Consider the following 17,794-nt stretch of genomic DNA (forward strand, 5'->3'; position numbering starts at 1 on the left):
TATGAGCCTTGAAATTAACAAATAGAATCTTGCAAAGGTACTTGGAAAGGATAATAAGATAATCAGGAACAAGGACCCCAGACTGTTATTTTATTGCTACGGATATTCCAGGTTGAAATGGTTTGTACTGAGCCAGTGTGGCGGAGCTCTGGCACTGCTTCATGCTGAGGACAGAAAGCTGCACAGACAGCACAAAGGAAGACTGCGGAACAGCATCTAGGTCTGCCAGGCATAGGAACAACAGGAGAGCTGCCATAAACGGGCTGCCCATGCATGCTTAAGCATTGCCGGGGCATGAATGATGATGACGGTGGTGGCGCACGCCTTTAATCCCAGCGCTTGGGAAGCAGAGGCAGGTGGATCTCTGTGAGTTCGAGGCCAGCTTGGTCTACAAAGAGAGTTCCAGGACACCTAGGGTTACACAGAAAATCCTGTCCCAAAAAGCAAAATAAATAATTAAAATTACAAAATTATTTATATTTGAACTAAGGAATTTTGATTCTATATTTCTTCCTCATATTTATTTTTCCCCAAATTAAAAACTCATTAAAAGCATCAAGGAAAAAAATTCAATGTATAATTCATTCATTTTCTGATTTCTTATCTTTTATCTGGCTATTAATATATGGAAATTCCTTACTAAATGAAGAACTAGGAGTTTAATAGCTATTGAATATTATTTAACAAAATAGTTTCATGCCTACAACATTAATATTTATCTATCTTTTTTATTTTTTCCTTCTTGTTTGAAACAAGGTTCTTAGATGGCCTGGAACACACTGTATAGACCAGGCCAGCCTCAAACTTTCAGAAATCCTCTAGACTCTTCTCCCACGTGCTAGGGTCACAGACAGGGGCTACTATGACTGACTTGTATGCTAATATTTTTAAATTAAGTTTACTCTTATGTAAGTAAATAAACTGATATGACAGTAAATGTTAAATAATTGTTGAATTCTATAGGAATGACTATAGTGAGACAGTCAACATTACATTTAAACTTTAGACTTACTATGCCTGAGAGACAAAAAAGAAAAAATGCCTCTAACATGTAAGCCCCTTGTTGTGGGATAATCTTCCTGGACATTGTGGAGATGTAAGGTTTTTACCTCATCTGCCTAAGGCACCTTCTGATTGGTTTAATAAAGAGCTGAATGGCCATTAGCTAGTCAGGAGAGGATAGGTGGGACTTCTGGGCAGAGACAGGAACTCTGGGAAGAATCTGAGAGGTAGGAATTCGCCAGTGGAGACACAGAGGAAGTCAGATGTACCGTATGGAGAAGAAATAATGAGCCACATGGCAGAATTTAGATTAGTATGAAAGGGTTAATTTGCTTTAAGATCTAGTTGGGAACAAGTCTAAGCTAAGGACAAGTTTTCATACTTAATAAAAAGTTGCCACATCATTATTTGGGAGCTGACGGTCCATGCAAGTCCAGCTTTAGCCCCTGGCTTGTATACGCATGTATCATAGCAGCCCACTTCCCTTCCCCAGACGTTAAAGAGTGTCCATAAACTGACTGGTCCTGTAAGATAGTAGATCTGTTCCAGCAGGATAGCAGACTAACTCAGTCTCCACTTTTGTAATCAAACTGCTACTCTGCTCAAAGATGACTAGGACAAGTGCAAGACATATAAATTAGACCCTGCCTACATGTAGACAAAATACACCAGTCTCGTGGCTTTTCCTTCATCAGCTTTGGGCTGATATGGCTAGGTGATAAATCTGGGCCGCATTCAGGTTCAGTCCTGGCCCCACATTGTACATCAATATTTAAAATATACAGCCTATTATTAAAATGTATTTATGGTCATAGTGAATCTCTAAGTAACCCCAGACCCATAACAACAAATAAAGACATAACTGTTGGGCTGGGAAGATAGCTCACAATAAGCGTGGAGATCAGAGTTCAGATTTCCAGCACTAAAGTACAAAGCCAGGTATGGCAGCATGCGTGTGTATCCAATTCTACCATTAGGGAGGCAGAGACAGGCAGATCACGGCCAGATAAATAGCTGAATTGGCAAACTCCAGGTTTGGTGACATATCCTATCTCAAAAAAAAAAAAAAAAAAGGACCGAGGAAGAGACCTGATTTCAACTTCTAACTTCCAATCACACATATGCATATATACTACACAAACAACACTGATGTGGGAAATACTCTCCTACACTTTAAAGGTTTGTCACTCATATTGGCTTAATAAAACTCTGATTGGCCAGTATCGAGACATAAGTAGGGCACCCAGACTAAGAATTCTGGGAAGAGGAAAGGAAGTTGCCACCCAGACGCAGAGGAAGAAAGATGAAAATACTGCACTGAAAAAAGGTGCCAAGAAATGTGGTTAAACATAGGTAAGAATTATGGGTTAATATAAGTTCTAAGAGTTAGTTAATAATAACGCTGAGATAAAAGGCCAGTTTTTAATTAATGTAAGTACCTGTGTGTTTCTTTGGGACTGAACAGCTGCAGGACCAGGCGGGACAGAAACCTCTGTTTACACAACACAAACATATTCTCTCACTCTCTCCCCCTCCTACCTTGAAGACATATTGTTTACATAGGTATATGCAATCATAAAACAGAGTATAAAAAGAATTCTAGGCAAAAGTAGTCATCTTTATATTGAAGGTATTTATGGTACAAGATGACAGCATATTTAGACCTACTAGCACAAATAAAAATATAAGGAATATATAGTAGTTCTTCCATTTTTACAAGAGAAACATTTCAAAGATTATATGATTGAATACTAAATATACTCCTTTTTCATATAGACAGACATGCATTTAATGCTTTTTATATCTTAATTAAGCATTTATCATGCTCTGTGGCTACAGCTATTATACTGTGAGGTACAACAGTAAAATTAGTACTTTTTGTTTCTTAAATTTGTTTAAATTATATTTATTTGTGTGTCGGTAGGGGAGATATGTGTGCATGAACCCTGCCCCTTCATAACAAAAATAAGTTTTGATAACATTCATAATTTTATATGAAAAACAAAGTATTTAAAAATACGTTTGTGTGTGTGTATGTGTTTATGCATGCAAGTACTCTCAGAGGCCAGAAAGGGTGTGGGAGCTGGAGTTACAGGCAGTTGTAACTGCCCAACAGGCTGCTAGAACAAAACTCAGGACCTGTGCAAGATTAGCATACACAAACCAGATGCCCAGCACTCAGGAGGCAGAGGCAGGAGGATCTCTGTGAGTTTGAGGCTAGTGTAGTCTACGAGAGCTAGTTCCAGGACAGTTGGAACTGCTACACAAGGAAACCCTATCTAGAAAACCCAAAACAAAACAATAAAACCAAAGGCGTACACAATCTTAATCACTGAGCCAATTCCTTAACCACTTAATTGACATTTATATATTACAATTTTAATAATTTATTGGAAAAAAAGCCATAAAAATGTCTGTAATAGTAAAACAGAGGCCTGATAAGCTGGCTTTAGCAGATAAAGATTCTTGTCTCCAAATCTAATTACCTGAATTCTATTCTTGAGATCCATTTATGATAGAAGGAGAAAACTAACTCTTGCAAGTTGTCCCATGATTTCACACTCATGCCATGGCATGTGTATGCACACAAACACACACACACATACACAAAAAGTATACTATACTAGCCTTGATTGTTTCTTCAGATACATGAATTTGCAATGCTTTCAAAGCTTCATCTTTCTTTGTATTTTCTTTTTCCGTTTCCTGTAAACAAATTTTGATAGAAAAAATATTTTCAAATAAATATTGAGAGTATATTAAATATATGCTACAGAAACATAAACTTAAAATGCTAGCTTTCAAATAGTACTTTTAAAAAGAAGACTTTACCACTTTACTTTCCGTCAAGAGCCTGTCTAGTGATTCAAGGTGATGTTGTTTATATAGTATATCTTGCTGCAAAATGGACATAGTCTTTTCTTGTTCTTTGAATTGCTGGTCTCTTTTCTCTAGTTGACTTTCAAGCTAAATATAAAATCAAGATTTTCAGGTTATATAGTTTTAAAACACTGGGAACACTTTAAACATAAATATATTTGAAAGTACACAGATTTCTGCATTTTAGGAATTTCCTTTAGTTTCCCTTAATTAAAAAAATTAAATCATAAATCTCTTTTCCCTTTCTTTCATTATTCTTATTATATTATTGACTGGTCTGTTTTCATGCTTTTATTAAATATGTGCAGTCATAAACAATATGAAATAAAATTTTCTGTCTTGAAATTTTACATTTATTATAGCAATATCTTTAAGTTTTAAAGTTCAGGGTTTCTAACCCTGTCTCAAAAAAAAAAGTTCAGGGTTTCTCAATAGCTATGGAGCCAGTCCTGGAAGTCACTCTGTAGGTCAATCAGGTTGGCCTTGAACTCACAGAGATCTGCCTGCCTCTGCCTCCTGAATGCTGGGATTAAAGACTTGCACCACCACTGCCCAGATAATTTGCTTTTTCTTTTAATCAATATAGTTTCAGATGTTTGTTTGTGCTGACATGTATGGGTCTAGTTCATTTATTTTAGGAAGTACTAGACTTAATATAAGAAATTAAGGTTTACTTTGATATCTTGCTTTGATTTCTGTAACATTTTCATTTCAGAAGACATTCTATTCCAAGTAGATCAAATTTTTTTTCTCTCTACCTTTACCCTTTATTATTTCTGGTCTTTTAGACTGAGTCCCAATCTATCAACAAATGACAATTACAATTATTGCAGTGTTTTTTTGTCTTTCCTCTTATTTCATACTTTCATGTTCTAATAAGAATAAAATGGTATTTATTGTCTTTGTCTCATTTTTGGAATTTATAAAGTACTTGCCTTCTTTGTTAAATGAGTTTGAAAGTAATTCATCTTCTTCTAGTATACTATATAATAATGTTATTTCTTCCTTACCTGTTTGGAAGAATTTGCCAGTGAAACCATATAGACCTGAAATTTTTTGGAATAATGTGAAACTAAGTTTCCTTTATTTTGTTTTGAAAAATCAGAAGTCATGATGCATTCCTGGCTGGTCTGAAACTTGCTACATAGCCCACACTGGCCTTGACTTCATGGCCTACCAAGTGCGTTCTTCAGTTTGTCAGCACTGTGTTTCACCGTCAACTCAGGGAGATCTGTCAGCCTCTGCCTCCTAAGCAGTGGCTGCAGCCACTGTCACCACCATCACCCTGCATGATACAGTTCTTTTATTCCTGATTCTTTTAAACCTCTAGCTCCAACTGATTACCAGTTTGAAATTTTTACTGAACATTTTTAGAGATTTTCGCTATTGATGTATTCTTTTTTTAAAGAAAAGGCGGGATGGTATCACATTTTATTTCATTTTGTGTGTGTGTGTGTGTGTGTGTGTGTGTTTACATGCATGAAGGCTGGAGGACAACTTCCAAGAGTCAGTCTCCTTCCCCTGTGTAGATCCTGGAATCTAAACTCCAGTATTCAGGCTTGGCAATAGGCAGCTCTATCTGCTGAGCCAGATTAATAGAGTATCCGGTTAGTATGTACAATGCCCTGCATTCCATCCCCAGAACTAAAAAATGATGATGATGATGATGATGATGATGATGATGATGATGATGATGATGATGATAGCATTGGACTCAAGTGTAGTGGTGATGGGGGAGAGTCTTCTGTTTTGTGTTAATTTCATTGGTTAAGTAATAAAGAAACTGCTTGGCCTCATAGGTTAAAATATAGGTGGGAGGAGTAAACAGAACAGAATGCTGGGAGAAAGAAGCTGAGTCAAGGAGTCACCATGATTCTCCTACTCCAGGCAGACGCATGTTAAGATCATTCCTGGTAAGCCAGCTCGTGGGCTACACAGATTAATAGAAATGAGTTAGATCGATATGTAAGAGCTAGCCAATAAGAAACTGAAACTAATGGGTCAGGCAGTGTTTAAAAGAACACAGTTTCGTGTAATTATTTCGGGTAAAGCTAGCCGTGCGGGCGGCCGGGGTGCTGGGGACGCAGCCTGCCGCTCCTATTACAACAGAGTGGCGCCCAGCGTGGTAAAGAACTCCACGTAAAACCCGAGAAAGCTTAATTTTAATCAGAGAAAAAAAACAGAGTTTAACACAGCTTTTGGCTGTTAGTTGGTGGCGTGTTGTAGAGAGATTTCCTGATTCAGCATCAGCAGCAGAAAAAACGCTGCGTCATTTTAAAGCATGGCTTCCTGGGGCTGTGCTGCCAGCGTGAACTCTGGCTTTAAAGCATTTCAATGGATTTTATGGGACTGGATGTTTGTGTTCCCGCTTGGGATCGGAAGAAGAGTGCTCTGAGACCATGCTGATGGCTCAGCGCTCCCCGCCTGCACCTGGGCAGACGGCTGAATCAGGCTTAGGCAGGCAGAAGAGCATGGCGGATTCCTGCCACCATAAAGAAACGTGTTTTTAGACTGTGCAGTGCTCTGCGTGTCAGATTTGGCTGTAACTTGGATGAAAAGAATTTCTGTGCTGCAAGCTCAGTCTCAGAATTAAAGTGCTGAGTGCCGCTCCTACCTGGTGGCCCCTCCTCCATTTTGAAATTTTCCTGACTCAGCAGCAGGAAATAACTGGCTGTTTTAAAATGCCAGCTTTCTGGGCTGGGCCGCCATTGCGATCTCTGTCTGGCTCCTGCGGGAGACAGAGCTTTTGAATGGAACATTTGGAGTAAAGTGCTACGATTTGTTTGATGGCAACTAGACTCGCTGTGTGCCTAAAAGGAAGTCATTGTGTGCTGTGGCTCAGAGGCACAAGCAGCTCTACCACGCTACTGGTGCAATGTGCAAGGATCAGAGGCACGAGCAGCTCTGCCATGTTGGACTGGGCGGGGCAAGTAGGCAGTACCTGTTTTTGACCTAGAAATTGTCACAGCTTAGATTCTTAAGCGCTTAGTGATTTAAAGGCGCAAAACAAAGTGCTCCTGGATAGTAAAAAAATGTTACAGATTCACAATAAAACAGATTCAGACATAAAAGACCACAGTGTTGGATGAGTGTACGTAGGCTTGAGAGAGAGAAGAAAAGAATATAGAGAATAAAGTTAATGGTTTTTTTTTAAAAAAAAAGGTAAAGTCTTTAAAGAGACAGAGTACAGATAGTTGTAGATTAAAAGAAATAAAGAAAAATAAGCCACATAAAAATGGAAAATTCACAGAGAGTCTGGATTTTTTGTATTATTGTGTTTTCTTTAAAATTTTTGACTGTAGCTCTGCCTCTTTCTCTTTGCTCTTCTTCCCTTTTTCCCTTTTGCCTCCATAACCCACTAAATAAATATCAAAAAAAATTTTTTTGGACTGTAAAGGAGCTAAGTACAGAGAGACCTTTCATTACATGGGCTGCCAAGCTAAACCAGAATAGATATAAGGGTATTACGATTTCAAAATTTGGGTCTAAGGATATGAGGCTTTGGAGAGGGTCTTCTTTTGTTTTCACAGAGGACCAGACCCTGTGGATTGCATCTATCCCGATATGGTATGATAGACCACGACCTCCCGAAAAGTTTCTGTGAACACCCTCAAAAAATTACTTCACTCCACTGCCAACTGAGATAAACCTGGCACACAGGTTACACCCTAAATGATCTGATTAACAGCGCCCCCATTCATCAGGAAGCAGTTTGGAGAGAAAAAACTGTGCCCATGTTCCCAAAATATTGTTTATAAATGTTCTTTTACATTTAAAGGGGGAAATGATATAGGTATGAATAATTTGCATTGGTATGGATTTTACAGTCAATTTTGTTATATGTATATGTATTTCTGATCTTGATTAAGGTATTGTGATTGTGTAGTTCATTAAAAATGTAGTGTATAATTAAGAAATATAGGTTAATGGATAATCATCAGTAATAGTCAGGCTTGTAGTCATGTTAGTTAGATTTTCTAGATATATAGAGATACATTTCAGTTAGATAGACATTCTTCATATCCTTCAAAGACTGCAGAATATGGCATTTAATGTTTTAATAACTTAGGACTTTTCATGACAATGAGCCATTCTGCTCCTGGCAGCACCAATCTACTTCAAGAAGAAGATGGGCATCAAAGAGGATCCTTATGGAGTTTGATAGCCATTTGGGCAAGAAACTGCTCTTGCCTGGACTGATGCATGAACTGGACACAGAGAACCTTCAGAGAGAGGACTGCTGAACTTGCCTAAAGGTGAGATGGTCTTTCGGGGTTCCTGATTCCTGAAAGAGTCTGCGAGACATTCTGCAGGACACAGCAGATAGTGACTGAACTGTCTTTGAAATTTTCTGCTTCATGGAAATGTCTGCTGGATACTATGGGCCTGAAGGCTGAAGATGGATGCCCCAAAGGTACAGAGGAACTTTGGGTGACTGTACAGGCAGCAAGATGTCTCTGTTATTTCTAGAGTTTTGGCCTTCGTGTTTGTTAGGTAATATTATATCCTTATGGAGTTTTTGATGGAGTTGAAGAATGGTTACTTATAGTTTTCCTTAGTTATGATAAAAGATAAAGTAGATATAAATATTGTAACTATAATTCTTACTTGATAACTGTTTTGTTATATGTAATCTTAATATGTTAGGGCCTTTCTTTTTTGTTTAAACAGAAAAAGGGGAAATGATGGGGGGAGAGTGTTCTGTTTTGTGTTAATTTCATTGGTTAAGTAATAAAGAAACTGCTTGGCCTCATAGGTTAAAATATAGGTGGGAGGAGTAAACAGAACAGAATGCTGGGAGAAAGAAGCTGAGTCAAGGAGTCGCCATGATTCTCCTACTCCAGGCAGACGCAGGTTAAGATCATTCCTGGTAAGCCAGCTCGTGGGCTACACAGATTAATAGAAATGAGTTAGATCGATATGTAAGAGCTAGCCAATAAGAAACTAAAACTAATGGGTCAGGCAGTGTTTAAAAGAATACAGTTTCCGTGTAATTATTTCGGGTAAAGCTAGCTGTGCGGGTGGCCGGGTGCCAGGGACGCAGCCCGCAGCTCCTATTACAACATAGTGGTGATGCAGTCTTTAATCCCAGGACTTGGGAGGCAGAGAAAGACAGGGATGTATGTGAGTTCAAGGCCAGCCTGGTCTACATAGAGAGTTCCAGGACAGCCAGAGATACATATGAGACCCTAACCCCCCAATACCCACCCCCAGGAAACGAAACAAAAATTATTTAGAAAGAATGAGATTCTTATTATATGTCTTGCTGTTAATTTTTTTATGCTGTTGTTTCTTTATTTGCACTTAAAATTTGGGTTAGAATGCTTAAGGTGATATGGGATTCCCCTCTGTATCCTGTGATTACCATTGATTAATAAAAAAATTGTTTTGGACCTATAGCAAGGCAGAACTTAGCTAGGCAGGGTAAACTAAACTGAATGCTGGGAGGAAGAAGGCAGAGTAAGGAGAAGCCATGTAGCCCCACAGGAGACAGACACTAAAAATTTACCCAGTAAGCCAACCCTCGTGGTGATACACAGATTAATATAGATGGGTTAAATTAATATGTAAAAGTTAACTAATAAGAAGCTAGAGCTAATGGGCCAAGCAGTGATTTAATTAATACAGTTTCTGTGTGGTTATTTCGGGAGTCTGGGCAGCCAGGAAACAAGCAAGTGGCCTCCCACTACATTAAGGTTCTTTTCACTACTAACGAATACATTAGCCTGGTGGTGGTGCATACCTTTAATCCCTGCACTCAGGAAGCAGAAGCAGGTCAATCTCTGTGAGTTCGAGGCCAGCCTGGACTACAAGAGCTATTTCCAGGGAAGACTCTAAAGCTACAGAGAAACCCTGTCTTGGAAAAACCAAAAAAAAAAAAAACAAAAAAACAAAAAAACTTACTTGTTCAATTTGTTTTTCCATTTCTTTATGCTGTTCAAGGTGAATTTTCTTTGCTTTTTCAAAAGCAAAACAAATTTTCTCATGTTCTGTATTGATATTAGATTCAAGGTTTCTTACTTTTTCATTCTTCTCCTAGAAATAAAAATATTGGGAAGGATATAACCAAAAGCTGTTTTAGATAAAAATACATGAATCTAGCAATAAACCTGCCACATTCCATTCTTTACACTTTTATCAATAATTAAACAAAAAGACTGATTTCCAGACAACATGGTAGACTAGAAATTGTCTCTGTGATGGCCCAGTGAAGTATCCAGGATGAGTGAAAGCAGGAAAAGAGCAAACTCTGGAGATTCCGAAGAGGAGCGCTCGGACTGCTCAGCAGCATGGAGAGACAGGATGTGACACCGCACAAGGGAGAGTCACACAGAGCAGTTCCAACTGACGTGGCAGAGGAAAGGCCTCATCCAAACATTACCAGACAACCCTAGTAAACATGAGACCAAGAGTCCTGCTAACAAGACAAATCCACAGCTCTCACGAGCCTCAAATCCAGCTGCTGGTCTTGCTAGGACAACGACTTCTTGGATAAAACAGAACAGGAGTAGAGGAGCTCTCCTGGCCATGGCTGGACACTATCTTCAAGGAACCTACTGGTTTTTTTTTTTTGGTTTTTTTTTTTTAACACTCACTAATTTATTTTATAACAATGTTAAATTCAATACATGCATATTCATGTAAATATCATGAATTCGGAGATGATGTGCTCTTTCTTAAGGAAACAATGATATTGCTCAAAGGCATCTATTAGGAGTTACTGGTTTTTCCATGTTTCATAAACCTCTTCGAAGGGGAACCTACTGCTTAAAACTAAAACGCTGGCTCAGAGGTTAAGAGCACTGACTGCTCTTCCCGAGGTCCTGAGTTCGATTCCCAGCAACCACATGGTGGCTCACAACTATCTGTAATGAGATCTGGTGCTCTCTTCTAGCCTGAGGGCATACATGGAGGATTAACACTGTGTATATAATAAATAAATAAATCTTTAAAAAAAAAAGTAAAACGCTCTGGGGGTCAGCACAAAGGGAACGATCACAGGCTCCGGTTGAGAGACAAACTTGGGATGCAGCTGCAGAAACATGAGGGTAGGACGCTGACAGTCAGCTGTGCTGGAGAGGGAGTTTGCAACTAGCAGCCAGAAGCAGGCTTCATCCGCTGAGAGTAACTCTAAAGAATGACAGCCATGGGCGTGCGAGTGGATGAGTGTGGGAACAGATAAATCTCAGCCAGGTTCACTGTTGCTGATAACAGAAAGTGGAAACAGCCTAGATGTCCACCACCACTGGATGAATGTGGGTGACAGCTGTGTGGTCTGGGCAGTGGAACCAGTATTTATCCTTAGTGCATGGAACCCATTCCCTATAGAGGGATACTTTGCTCAGCATAGGTACAGGGGTGATGGTCTTGGTTCTGCTTCAAGTGATCCAACAGACTTTGTTGACCCCCCTTGGGAGGCCTCACCCTCTCTGAGGAGTGGATGGGGAGGCTAGGTGCGGAAGAGATGAGAGAGGGAGGAAAGGACAGAGAACGAACTAGGATTGGTATGTAAAATGAGATTGTTTTAAAAATTAAAATTAAAAAAAAATATATAAGAGCCAGAAGGGATGGAGGACACAAATAAATAAATCAAGGCCTTCTGACATATTACTGGCTGTCCATATAACTCACAGACTGTGGCAGAATGCATAGGGCCTACACAGTCTGTACCAGACAGGACCCTAGAGCTGAGAGGAGAGTGGACACTCACACCCATCGCTGACTCAGAAGCTACTTCCAATTGATAGCCTCGAAGAAATGAAAAATTGGTTTTCTTCAAGGGAGTCTCACTGGAGAAACAAACCGCTCTTTATGGTCAGCTCCTTGCCCACCAGTAAATGGTGAACACAAAATGAACTCAATGACATTTGGGGAAGTTCTTTGTCTCATAATGTTAAGTCAGGGTATTTTTAAAATTTATGACATCTGGTTTAGGATGTTCATGGGATTTATGTGTGTGCCTCTATATCTACATGCACTTCTTCAGCTCTTCGTTATGTCTGGATATGGGTCAGGTTCCAGTTAGTGTATTTATTGTTATGGGTGTGGATCTGGATGGAAGGGAAGATGGGGAGGCATAGGGAAGATGATGAAGAGGGAAAACTGTAACCAGAATATAGTTTATGTATTTTTTTTTAACTTTTGTGAGACAGGGTATCTCTGTGTAGCCTTGGCTGTCCTGGAACTCATTTTGTAGACCTGGCTGGCCTTGAACTCACAGAGATCCACCTGCCTCTGACTCCTGAGTGCCGGAGTTAAAGGCCTGGCTAAAAACCTATTTTCAATGAAAGAAAAAAAAAGCTAAAAATAAATCCAATACCTTGAAGAGGATACAAATAAGCAAATTAATAAATTAAAGAAACCAATCCAGGACTTCTAGAAGAAAGTAAGCTACACAACAAAGAAAATCATCAATATGGACAAAGTTGACATCATGGAATAAAATAACAAAGAAACAGAGCAATCTAGAGATTCAGACATAAATGTGCGAGGTGGAAAAGCACACTGGGCCAAATAAAGAAAGCATCACCTACAGAGCTGGGGAAGTAGAGGAGGTATAGCACGAATTCTAGCTGGTTTTAATAATAAAACCCAGAGTCAGATATGGGGTTAATGCTGAAGATCAGAGAAGCAGAGAGGCCAGGCACTAGAAAGTTCTTTTGCCTTTACCAATGCTCAGACCGAAGGGGCAATACTGTTCTTCAGACTCCATCTGCCTCCAGCTTAACCTTAATCTGCACTGAGCTCCTGTCTCCTCCCACCTTACATTGCTCTCTCCACCCAGCCATACCAATCCTGTCTCCACTTCCTCAGTGCTGGAATTAAAGGCCTACGACTCCAAGTGCTGGGATCACCTTTGTGTGAGCTCTGTTTCTCTTTTAGACAGATTCAATTTTGTATAGCCCATCTTGAACTAACAGAGATCCCTTTGCCTCTGTCTCCTGAGTCCTGGGATTAAAGGTGTGTGCCACCACTCCCTGGCCTCTAGTGGCTTAGCTCTGCACTCTGATCTTCAGGCAAGCTTTATTTGTTAAAACATAAACAAATTATCAGTATAAGAGAGATACTAGGGATGAAGATCAAATTGAAGAAATATTACTTTCACATATCAGTGGACAGGGATGGGGAGAAGGAAAGAGGAGAAGGAGGAAGGAAGAAGAAAGGAAGCAGCAGCAGCACAGCCATAACTCAGAAACACTGGGATACTACAAGGATACCAAACCTAAGAATGCATTGGGTAGGAGAAGGAAATGAAGTAAAAAATAGCCACTAAAAAATAGCTATTCCCTAAAGCTACTGCAGAAAACTTAACAAATTTTAAAATGCTAAACACTCAAATCCAAGAGTCTTTTAGAACCATAAACACAAATGACCCAAGAAGAGACTCTCTACAACATATTCTAGCCAGTATTTCAAAAATACAAAGCAAAGACAATTCAGTAAGATGATTCAAGGGGTAAAGATACTTGATACAAAGCCCAAAGACCTGAATTAAACCCCTGAGATCCACATGGCAAGAAGAGAAAATTGTCTCAAAAACTGTCCTCTGACTTCATATGAAAAGGAAGATACCCAGTGTTTGCCTGGTCAGGTGGCAGATGCCTTCAATCCCAACTCTAAGGGTGTGAAGACAGGAGGATCTCCATGAATTTGGCCAACTAGGGTTACATAGTGAGATCATGTCTCAAAACAAGCAAAAAAAGATTCCCAATGTTGATATCTGGGCTCTACATATGCACACATGGATAAGTACGCCTGTATACACAAAGATGTAACAATTGTAAATATACAAACACTAAATGTTCTGGCTGCAATTCCAAGCACTAAAAGGAATAAAAGGTTAGATAAGTTCTGGCAGAATAATAGTGGGTGACTTCAATGCTGTACTATCATCTTTAAATCAGTAATCGCAATTAGAAACCAACAAAGAACCCTCAAAGTCATACTATAGTGTGGGAGGTCCTTCTGTCTGTGCTGCTTTCCTGGTAAATGAACAAAGAAACTGCCTTAGCCTGTTGATAAGGCAGAACTTTGGTAGGCGGGGAAGACAGAACTGAATGCTGGGAGAAAGAAAGGCAGAGTCAGAGAAGTCATGGAGCCGCCAGAGACAAACATGCTGAATCTTTGCTGGTAAGCCACTGCCATGTGGAGATATACAAATTACTAGAAATATTTTAAATTAAGATGTAAGAGTTAGCCAATAAGAAGCTAGAGCTAATGGGCCAAACAGGGTTTGAATAAATACAGTTTCTGTGTGCTTATTCCGGGTAAAGGCGGCTGGGACGAACAAGTGGTTCCTTGCTGCTACAATACTACATAATAGATAAAAAAGACTAACAATTAAAAAGCAAAATAAAATGGCAGATTTTACCATGAGCTCCTGTTCAAGTTCTGCATTTTTTGCAGCAATAGAAGAATATGCAATAATTTTTTCTTCCAGCTGTTTTTCTAGAGTTAAAAGTTGAGAACATTTCTTTGTCATCTGAAAAAAAAAAACAATGCAGCTTTAAAAGAAATGACATACATTTTAAAATCAAGTGCCTATTCATCATTCCAAAGCCGAAATACACTATAGCTAATAAACCAGAGAAATTTATGGTAATCGATAAAAAATACATTGAAAATTTTTAAATTTTTTTGGTTGTTTTTCAAAACAGAAAGTTTTCTCTGTGTAAGCAGCTCTGAAAAGCTCTGTAGACCAGGCTGGCTGTGAACACACAGAGATTCACCTGTTTCTGTTTCCTGAGTGCTAGAATTAAAGACGTGTGCCACCAATGCCCAGCAAATAATCTCTTAATGTATATACTTAGGAACTAGAACTAGGCTGGTGATACAACTCAGCAGTAGAGTACTTCCATAACATGCTGATAGCCCAAATTTCTATAGCCAGCAAAATAATCAATCATACAAAGAAAAAAATCATTAATAATAAAACATAATTTAAGCAGCATCCATCTACCAATCTAGCTATACAGAAGGAACTAGATGGAAAATTTCAGTCTCAAGATTTAGCACACCCAAGAAAACACAAGGAATAAACAACCCCAGAACAGTAAATCAAAAGATGGGGGAAAGCCAGGTTGTGATAACACATGCCTTTAATCCCAGCTGTTGTGGGAAGATCGCTTGTTTGTTTTTTTGGATGCCCAGACTTCAGAAATAATCACACAGAAGCTATATTATTTGCAATACTGTCTGGCCAATAGCTTAAGCATATTTCTGGCTAACTCTTACATCTTAGTTTAACCCATCTCCATTAATCTGTGCATAACCACAGGTCGTTGCCTACCAGCAAAGTATCAGCATGTCTGTCTCTGATGGAGGTTCCATAGCTTCTCACTATCTCCTCTTTCTTTCTCCCAGTATTCAGTTTAGTTTTCCCTGCCTACCACTATTCCCTGAACAGGTCCAAAACAGTTTCTTTATTAACCAATGGTATACAGAGGGGAATTCCACATCACCTAGCACTCAGGGAGACAGAGGAAGGAAGATCTCTGTGAGAGGCCCTCCTGGTCTACAAAGTAAGTTCCAGGACAGCCAGAGCTACATAGAGAAACTCTGCCTTGAAAAAAAAAAAAAGACCCTAAAAATTCCACTAAACTCTACTGATGTGGGATTCCCCTCTGTATGCTGTAAATACCATGGGTTAATAAAGAAACTGTCTTGGCCTGTGTTAGGGCAAAGAGTAGAGCTAGGCAGGGAAACTAAACTGAATGCTGGGAGAAAAAAGGCGGAATTTGGAGATGCCATGTAGCCGCCACCAAGCTGGAATCTTTCCGGTAAGCTACAGCCTCATGGTGATACACAGATGAATAGAGATGGGTTAATTTAAGAGCTAAGAGTGAGGTAGAAATATGCATAAGCTAACAAGCCAAGTGTTGCTGTAATTAATACAGTTTCTGTGTGATTATTTCGGTACTGGGCAGCCGAGAACAAACAAGCAGCCTCCTACAATACTCTACAGGTGGTAAGTACTTTCAGCAAAGTACTTTCACAATAATTTCACAATATCTTAAAAAAGTAAACAGAAAGAAGTTTAGAATAACCAAGCAAGTGAAAGACTTTAGTAATAAAAGCTTTAAGACACTGAAGAAAGAAATGAAGAAGACCTCAGAAAATGGAAATGATCTCCCATACTCATGGATGAGTAGGGTTAATAAAGTGAAAATGGCCATCCTAAAAAAAGCAATCCCCATCAGAATTCCAATACAATTCTTCACACAACTGAAAACCATTGGCAAAGTGGAAAATCATTTTTTAGTTTTATATGGAAACACAAAATAGCCGGGATAGCTAAAAACAATCCTGGATAATAAAAGAAACGCTGCACGTATCACCATTCCAGATTTCTAGTTGTACTACAGAGCAATAGGAATGAAAACAACAACATAACATTGTCATAAAAAGAGACACATTGATCAACCAATCTAATTGAAGAGTCAAAGGTAAGTCCACACACCTACAGACACCATAAACAAAGGTGCTGGTTAAACTGGACGGCTACGCGTAGAAGGAAGCAAATATATCCATAATCATCACCCTGCATGCTGGAAGCAAAGACCTGTATTTTGATTATAGCCATCTTAGTAAGATGTTCACCTCTGAAGGGCAAGTTCCTGGCCTAGGAAATTAACCCAGTATCTTAGCTCCCTGTGAGACCAGCAGGCCCCAGGCTTCAGAAGCAATTAGCATTTCCTTTGTTAGTTTAAAGTCACAGACCCTCAGTATCCCCTTTATCTCTTTCTCTCAGCCAGAGAAGCCTCAGGACCTGACATTCCAGCATCCTACCTTCCCTGCCCCCTGCCCTTTTGCTCCTGGAAAAAATAAAGTTTGCAGTTTGATCAGAATTCAGGCTTGCTGGACAGTCTGTGTCTCTTGTGTCTCTTGCCCTTTGCTTCCAGGCGAATTTGGTTCTATTCACGTCCCGCTGGTCAGGTCACCTGTACAAAACTCAACCCCAAATGGAGCAAGGACCTTAACCTAAGACCAGATACCCTGAATCTGAGAGGATATAAAGTGGGGAATAGGCTTGATTCATTGGCATAGGAACAGACTTTCTGAACAGAACACCGATAGCACAGGAACTAAGACCAACAACTGATTAACAGAACCTAAGGAAACTGAAAAGCTTATATGACAAAGAATACATTATTGGGGCAAGGCAGCAGCATACAGAAAGGTCTTTATTAACTACACATCCAATGAGGGATAAAATCTGGATATATAAAAAACTAAAAACCTGGATATCAAGAAAACAAATAACTCAAGTTAAAAATGGAGTACAGAACTAAGCAGAGTTCTCAAAAGATAAAACACAAATGGCTGAGAATCACTTAAATGTTCGACATTATTAGTCTTCCTCTAGGAGAAGCAGCTTCTGCCTCTCCCCACTTCTCCCCTTCCCCCCTTCTCTCTCTCTGCCCTTCTCCCTTCCTTTCCATAACCACTAAATAAATATCCAACTCCACTCGGTATGGTATGCCTATCTGTGTGCCTTCCACCCGCCTGTGGTATGGTCTCGTGCAGAGTCCCTGCCTAGGACTGGCTGCTCCTGCTGCCCACTGCCGGCGACTTGCACCATCCTGGGACCCACTGTCTGCCACCACCAGGGACTTGCAGAAAATCCATTACAATTAGAAAAATGCAAATTAAAAATACATTGAGATTTCATCTTACATCAGTCAGAATGGCCAAGATCACTAAAACTGATAGCTCATGTTGGTGAGCATGTGGGGTAAGGAAAAGTTATTCATTGCCAGTGGGAGTATAAACTAGTACAGCTACTATACAGATCAGTTTGGCAGTTCCTTGGAAACTGGGACTAGGTCTACCACCAAATCCAGCCATACCAATCCAGGGCATATACCCAAAGAACTCTATAGCCTACTACCAGAATAGTTATTCACTCATA

General features: G+C 39.5%; 1 protein-coding gene across 6 annotated transcripts in view; it reads right to left on the reverse strand.

The window, feature by feature from the left end:
- Ccdc18 (coiled-coil domain containing 18) overlaps window positions 1-17,794 on the reverse strand; it is a 148,424-nt gene that overhangs the window by 80,921 nt on the left and 49,709 nt on the right. For all 6 annotated transcript variants that reach the window (XM_075943995.1, XM_075943998.1, XM_075943994.1 and 3 more), the window contains 4 exons: window positions 14,255-14,365; window positions 9,787-9,918; window positions 3,835-3,969; window positions 3,631-3,708 (listed from right to left, as the gene is read on the reverse strand). In XM_075943995.1, coding sequence (XP_075800110.1) covers window positions 3,631-3,708; window positions 3,835-3,969; window positions 9,787-9,918; window positions 14,255-14,365 — 456 coding nt within the window. The remainder of the gene's footprint in view (window positions 1-3,630; window positions 3,709-3,834; window positions 3,970-9,786; window positions 9,919-14,254; window positions 14,366-17,794) is intronic.

This window comes from Microtus pennsylvanicus, chromosome 12, assembly GCF_037038515.1.
Source record: "Microtus pennsylvanicus isolate mMicPen1 chromosome 12, mMicPen1.hap1, whole genome shotgun sequence".
In the NCBI taxonomy this organism is placed as follows: Eukaryota; Metazoa; Chordata; class Mammalia; order Rodentia; family Cricetidae; genus Microtus; species Microtus pennsylvanicus.